General features: G+C 51.9%; 1 protein-coding gene and 1 pseudogene across 1 annotated transcript; one reads left to right on the forward strand and one right to left on the reverse strand.

Annotated features, from left to right (window-relative positions):
- Window positions 1–1046: 1046 nt before the first annotated feature.
- On the forward strand, window positions 1047–4673 carry LOC125525161 (BTB/POZ and MATH domain-containing protein 1-like; annotated as a pseudogene).
- Window positions 4674–5832: 1159 nt separating this feature from the next.
- LOC125521954 (peroxiredoxin-2E-1, chloroplastic-like) lies at window positions 5833–7004 on the reverse strand. The gene has a single exon (XM_048687022.2). It carries the CDS (start codon window positions 6856–6858, stop codon window positions 6166–6168), a length of 693 nt encoding a protein of 230 aa, XP_048542979.1. The 5' UTR covers window positions 6859–7004; the 3' UTR covers window positions 5833–6165.
- Between the last annotated feature and the right edge of the window lie 380 nt (window positions 7005–7384).

Raw genomic sequence — 7384 nt, forward strand, 5'->3', positions numbered from 1 at the left:
GCTAGCACGATTTCTCAATAGGCAGATACGACACTTGTGCACAACCTATAGGAGACAAAAATGCAACGACTTCTATCCCAAGTATGCTATGTATATGATGTTCCGGTGGTATGATCCAAGATGATCGGATATGACAATCTTATGCAATGTGGTATGATGCTATGGCACTTGCTTACAAGCTTCTTGCTCTCTCTTTTTCTTTGCTTAAAAGCTTATTCTTTTTTTTGATATGTATGGCCACTTTTGCACAATGCATAAACCAAGATAGCTATTGCGTATATGCGGGAACAAACTTGAGGCACAAGGGATGATATGATACCAATATGATATGGTATGGTATGTATGCAATGGAAGGTGTAGACCACTAATGTGCACAAGTAACGTTGCCGGCAATACTCAAAGGCTAGTCTCGATAGGCAAGTGACGCAAAATGGGCTAGGGGTTAACAATGCAATGGCAAGGGAATATACAATGGAGGGATACCACGATACCAAGATGATATGGAGGTTACCGTCCGTGTCGATGATGAGTGGCGGTGATCTTGATGGAGATACCAAGATGATGGAGACTCGTCCCTAAGTAGCCGAAACACCTTAGGAAACGGGAAAACCGCGAACTCAAAATCTCAAATGTCAAAATGGTGGTAGCGGGATGCGGTGGTGGTGTTGCGAAAGCTCAATGGGATTGCGACAATGCAATGATGGGTTATGCGAGTAGACAATGCAGAAGTGGAGGGTTATTGGGTTATGTGTACTATACACGGTGTCAGAGTTGGAAGCACGGTCCCTAAGTAGCCGAAACACCTTAGGAGACACAACTCACAACACAAACAAAATTGGGTTAAGTTGGGGTGGCGGAAGTGTATAGTGGTCAAGCCTATGCGGAAGTGGTGGTGGTGGTGGTTGATGAAGAAGCAATCGTCCCTAAGTAGCCTAGACACCTTAGGAGACTCAGATCACTCCTCAAGCAACCACTAATGCGATGGGGAACAAAATTGGTTAGGTTGTGGAAGTCGTGATGGTGTAGCGGATGATATATATGGTGGAAGGCCTAGGCAAAGATGCCAAAATTCCAAAAAATTGATGGGGTCAAAAGGTGGTGAAACCAAGGTGAGGTCCCCGGGCACGTCGATAGCTTCAAAACGAGCCAAAGAACACTCAAATCAGAGTTCGGAGCGAAACGTTGTGACCAAAACGGTGAAAGAGGGTGATGCTGAAATTCTGTGCAATGTTTCGGGTTAGGCCGGAAGTTCCGGGCTCCGAAAGTTTCGGGAGGTGGCCGGAAGTTCCGGGGGTCGCGGAAAAAGTCTTCGGGAAGCCGGGGGATTTTGGGTAAACTCTCTATTAGCCCGGAAGTTCCGGGGGACGGAAGTTCCTGGGGAGTCCGGAAGTTCCGGGGGTCGTGGAATTTCTTCCGGGGCGAACCCTAAATTCCAGATCTGAGAATGAGGGCGGGAAAACTCGATTTCCAAGGTCAAAATTGGGAAGATTTTGTGGATAGAAATGGAGGAAAAGGTGGGGAATGCTAGATCCACTTGAGACACGAGTCCATGGATCAAAATCAACAAAACATCATCCAAACCAACAAATCAAAAAAAATTGGGGCTATTTTTGTGGGGATTTTCGAATTAGGGACAAAATCAACAAAATTAGGCTAGCAAACAAAGAGGGGAGGCTCCGAAATCGTGATCAACGTGGCTCATGATACCAAGATGATATAGGGTAGAACCCTATAGGCCGATCTTTCACGAAAGGAGCGGATCCCGCGGAGAACGCGAAGAACACAAGGAGGGAAACGAGGGAAAAATCACGAGGGGAACACAAGAGAACACTCAAACCAACAAGTATGATCACACATGCGCTACAACCATGAACACAAAGGAAGGTACACGATACACAATCAACTAGGGACGATACATAGGTAGCCGGTCTTCTCCGTGAGGAGGTCTTGAGTTCTTCTTCAAAAGGAGGTCTTGAATCCAAAGGGATCTTCTCCGTAGAGGCCGCAGTCTCTATCGTGGAGTAGATCCGATATGGATGAGCGTAGCTCTATCTGTCAAATGAGCTATCACAACGCTAACCCTAGAAAGGAGGAGGTGGAGGAGTATATATAGTCTAGGTCCACGAAGGGGTAAGTGAGGGGCGAAAGGGTACATGGGCTTCGGCTCGAGTGTCTGCGCGCAGGCAGGGCCGGAAGTTCCGAGGACGGCCGGAAGGTCCGGGCGCCGGAGGTTCCGGGCGAAGGTCCGGCCAAGGTCCGGGCTATCCAGAGAGTTGGCACACTCTCGGACGGCTTCGATGCGTCGGGGCCGGAAGTTCCGGGACGGCCGGAGGTTCCGGGGGCCGGAAGTTCCGGGCAGCGGCCGGAAGTTCCGGGCTTTCCAGAAACTTGTCCAGGCTTCTTCTTCCTTCTCTTCCATGCTTCCCTCGCGGATGGTGGTTGTTCCCTGGCGCTTGCACTCCTCCTTGGCATTCGTGAAGCTCCGACATACCTATGCATGCACGATGGAGGGTCAAGTGGTATACCATCCTCGAAGGGGTCAAGTGAGCACGTGTAAAGGAGAGGATTCACCTTTATGTATGTGAAGTAGATGTCGCACGTGTCACTTGCCGAATGAACTCTTGACATGGTGATGTCCATATGATGCTCCGCATCACGGGGCGCCCCCATCGAGATTGAAACATCTGGAACCATCCTTGAAACCCTAGCCCGATGAGAGAAATCAGACTTCGAGAGAACCCTGCCCCGAAACTCCACCCAGCAGACCACCAAGGCCGGGGAACGGTGCAGGGACCATCCCCGAGTCTGCCCGAGTGGCCTCCAAGGCGGGGCAGAGCGGGAAGGACGCAGAGACTCAACGACGACGGCGGCCATCGAGAGGAAGAAAACCCTATCGAGAGGGAAGCAATGCACTTTGTTTTTTCAGTCTCTATGGTTGTTTAATAGAGACAGTGATTAACTGGTTATAATAGAAAACGTTCGCAAAGATTTTTTTTCTTCTGCATTTTCTACCCTTTTTGCGACCCGGTTAGTCCAAGGAACATTTTCCGTACGAGGGGTATGAATGACACGGTCAAAGTTGTCAAGTGAACCTTAAAAAAAGTTGTTAAGTGGGCCGACCCAGTAACCGACTTGTACTTACGTCTCGCACGAGCGATGTATATTGGCTATTCTAAAAAAAAGCGATGTATATTGCATTATTATTGCCTCCCTGCCCTTAACCCTACCACACCACAGCGGCGGAACCCCAATCCCCCACTAGCCATGTCGACAACCGCTGCCGGCGGCAAGCCATCGCGGTCCGCCTCCGCCCTTGTCGCCGACACGGCGACCGGATCCCACCACTTCACGATCGACCTCTACTCGCGCACCAAGGGCATCCCCACAGGCGAGTCCCTCAAGTCCTGCCCTTTCACCGTGGGAGGCCACCGCTGGCTCGTCCTCTACTACCCCAATGGCGACCAGGCGGAGAACGCGGGCTACATATCCCTCCGCCTCGTCCTCGCGGAAAACACCTCCAGGACGGTGAGGGCGCAGCACCAGTTCCGCTTCGCCGGCGAGGCGGAGAATCAGGCGCTGCCGTTGGCGGCGGAGCCGCTGAACAACTTCGCCGGCCTGGCGAGCTGGGGGAACTCCAAGTTCATCCGAGCGGAGGCCCTGGAGAAATCGAAACATCTCAGGGGGGACTCCTTCGCCGTCCGGTGCGACCTCATCGTCGTCAGCGACTTCCGCGCGGTGGAGACGCCTGAGCCCGCCCCTCCGACATTCGTCACCGTTCCCCCATCCGACCTTCACATGCACCTGGGTAACCTTCTCCTCGCAGAGAAGGGCGCCGACGTGGTGTTCGAGGCCGGAGGCGAGACCTTCGCGGCGCACCGCTGCCTGATCGCGGCCCGGTCGCCGGTGTTCAGTGCGGAGCTCTTTGGCGAGATGAAGGAGAGCGTCGACACCGGAGATGAAGAGGGAGGAAGCAGGGGAAGACGCCATGTCTCAACATCTGCTGGTCGCAGCCGACAGGTATAACTTGGACAGGCTAAAGCTGATCTGCGAAGACAAACTTTGCAGGTGCATCCAAGTGAGCACTGTGGCCACAATCTTGGTGTTAGCTGAGCAACACCACTGCGGTGGACTGAAGAAGGCATGCTTCGATTTTCTCAGTTCTCAGGCGAATCTGAAGGCGGCCATGGCCAGTGACGGCTTTGAGCATCTGAGCCAAAGCTGCCCCGCTATCATGAAGGAGTTGATCTCTATGCTCAGCGCCTTTGCTCCGTGATGCTTACCTAGTGTTCCACGAATGGTGGTTGGTCTTCCCAGGATTTCTGTCATCAAGTAGTTTTAGCAATGGCAGTTCTTGTTATCTAGACTTTAGGCTATCAGGTAAGACTGCATCTATTCTAGGGATGATCTAAAGTAGTCTCATTTTGTCTGTTCTGTTAGCTGATGGCATCTCTAAAACTCTCACAGTTAGTCATAGATATCTTTGCTCTACTCAGCTAGCTTGGTTGGTAGAATCTCCGATTGGACTGCAAATTTGCTAGGCCATCTTTTTACATACAAGTCATTTTTAGTACTGTAATGCTCACTGCTCAGCGTCAACAATGCTACTCTCTGCTTTCTATAGCTGCATCTATATGCTTGGTTGGTGCAAAAGCATGACCAGTGCTTTTCTATAACCTAGTCAGTTAATTTGGAATGACTTCGCTATCAGACAGATAGTTCATTACTACTCTTCGGTGCAAAAGAGTATTTTGCATGGTATGCTTTGGATGAGTAATGCAAGATAATTCTTGCTTTATCTGCTTTTATCTCTGGTCAAGTACATACAGTAGTAGCTAGAGAACTGCTGGCAGCATTAAGGGACACTACATAGAAAGAAAGAATGAAATACACGTAGTAATTTGATGAACAGTTAGGTCACAAGTTATGTGGCTCAAATTTGCTGGTCCCTGAATTTTTGCTGAGCGCCTGTCTTGCTCACTGCATCGCTGCTTGTATATTTCCTCTGTTTATTCATCTTTTGTATGGTGCTGGTCGCTGTTCGCTCAGCATCCTTGGGTTAATTGTGATCCATAGAAAGTTCTGTTCGTGCAGCAAGTCCATGCGTGTTTTTGTTCGTATTTTTTGGTTGACAAACAAATTTTTTTGTTCGACGAATGTCTTTTTGGCTTGTTGGAGCTGACACGTTTTTTTAGTAGGTCAATAAAAACATACTATTCTCTCCGTTAGTGATCTAATATAAAAGGTCTTATATTAGTTTAGAGAGGTAGTACTCATTTCTTGAAAGAAAAGATGGAGTTTTTGCCGAACAGTCAAACTATGGATCCTGTGTAAGTCACCATCTTCAGGGGCGATCTGTTGTTCTTTAGACAAAACTACTTGTTTCCATCTCAGCTTTAGTGTGTTTATGTTGGCCGCCCGTCCGTGTACCTGCAGTTTCAGGTTGTTTGTTCGGCCACTCAGCATCAGCATTGGGCTTCTCGATCTCTATTTCTCTACTCTAGTTATATATATATATATATATATATATATATAAAGAACACGCTGTTGAAATTTAATAAGGTTTGAAAAGAACAGGAAGATCCTTTGTTCATGCCAAGAGGCAGATGGCTCCTGGCTTGCTGAATCTTCACCGTGACGCTGGCTGTAGCTTCATGGAAAACTGACGAATTTCTTTATTGGATCATGTTGAAGAAACACTGCATGTCCCATTAACATAGCCATCATCACACATTCACAACCTGTTAGCAACGCTGGTGCGTATCACAACCTTAATTTTCCTGCATAAACGGGGCCACGGTACTCCACTCCAGCCGTGCCATCACGACACGGATGTGTATGAATACGAATCATTCATTATGATACGATGCAAACAGCAAGCAAAAGTTGACATTCCATTCCATGCCAGGTTGCGAACCAGGACACGGCCACGACTCGTAGTCTCCAGAAACTTCACAAAGCTACGCTGCACTACTCAGTACTCGCCACCTCACATCAAGGTGACAGCAGCAGCACACACAGGCCAGGCCGCCGCTGCCGCACCGATTATTATTATTATTCAGGAAAAACAAAGCAAAAAAAAGGCCTTCAGGAAACAGAGGACGAACCGAGCCGACGACGACTCGACGATAGCCGTGGCGACAGCGGAGGGGGGTCGCGATTCAGGCCTCAGAGCGCCTTGAGCATGTCCTCGGCGCTGCTGTTGGTGAAGGCGCCGCCCTCCTCGAGGTTGAGCACCTTGACCACGCCGTCGTCGGCCAGCAGCGCGTAGCGGCGCGACCGGACGCCGAGCCCCACCGGCTTGTCCGACAGGTCCAGCTCCACGCCCATGGCGCGCGTCAGCTCCCCGTTTCCGTCCGACAGGAGCAGCACCTCGTCGCCGACGCCGAGGCTCTCCTTCCACGCGCGCATCACGAACGCGTCGTTGACGGAGACGCAGGCCACGGTGTCCACCCCCTTGGCGCGCAGCTCCCCGGCCCTGGCCACGAACCCCGGGAGGTGCTTCTGGGTGCAGGTGGGCGTGAAGGCGCCCGGGACCGCGAACAGGACCACCTTCTTGCCCGCGGTGAGGTCGCGGACCGTCACCGTCTTCAGCTCGCCGTCGGGGGCGTCGAAGTAGGAGAGCGTCGCTTCGGGGAGCCGGTCGCCGACCGCGATGGCCGTTGTGGCGGCCGGGGACGCGGTCGCGGAGAGGGCCCGCGTCGCCGCGCGGGGCAGGGGCCCGGCGCGGAGGGACCCCGCGGGCGCGAGACGGCGGGAGGCGAAGGAGAGGGAGGAGGAGGGGCCGCGCGAGAGGAGGGCGCGCCTGGCCCCCGCGGCGGCGGCGGTGGCCGAGAGGGTGGCGAGGGCGGAGGTGGCCATGGAGGGAGGCTAGGTGTTCGAGGAAATGCGCTGTCTGTTGTTTGACTTCGGGGCGAGCGAGCCTAGGGTGGGGGATTTGGGGAGCGATCCCGACTCCGAGCGGCGGGAGCTGGCCCTATGTGGGGGGAATGGGGGTGGGTGGAGAAAGCACGGCGGCGCGAGGTGCCTTTTGCCTTTTGCGTTGCTTGGGCTGGGCAGGAGCTATTTCTCTTTCAGGAGAACGTTCATCTGTCATTTTCTATTTTATAATAATAACAAAAACAGTATAAATACTAGACAAAATATGGAGGGTGAGGATTGTTTGTTCAAAATGGTAGAGCTTATTTCGTGAATTTGTACAAAGACAGGGTGAAGGCATTTTGAACGGCAAACATCAGGCGGATGCCCGACGGAGGGGAAAGGTTGTAGGTGAACGCACCTGTTCTCGCTCTTGCTTGACGGGATGTTCGATATGGATGAGGCGGCGGGGACGACGCTTGGTGCGGACCTTGTACGAGCATCGAGGGGAGAGTATCAGGTGATACGG

This window comes from Triticum urartu, chromosome 7A (assembly GCF_056163025.1).
Source record: "Triticum urartu cultivar PI428250 chromosome 7A, HENAU_Tu73, whole genome shotgun sequence".
Taxonomy (NCBI): Eukaryota; Viridiplantae; Streptophyta; class Magnoliopsida; order Poales; family Poaceae; genus Triticum; species Triticum urartu.

What these genes read in the sequence shown, in the direction of transcription:
- LOC125521954 (XM_048687022.2), bottom strand. Translation starts at nt 6,858, where the DNA reads ATGGCCACCTCCGCCCTCGCCACCCTCTCGGCCACCGCCGCCGCCGCG.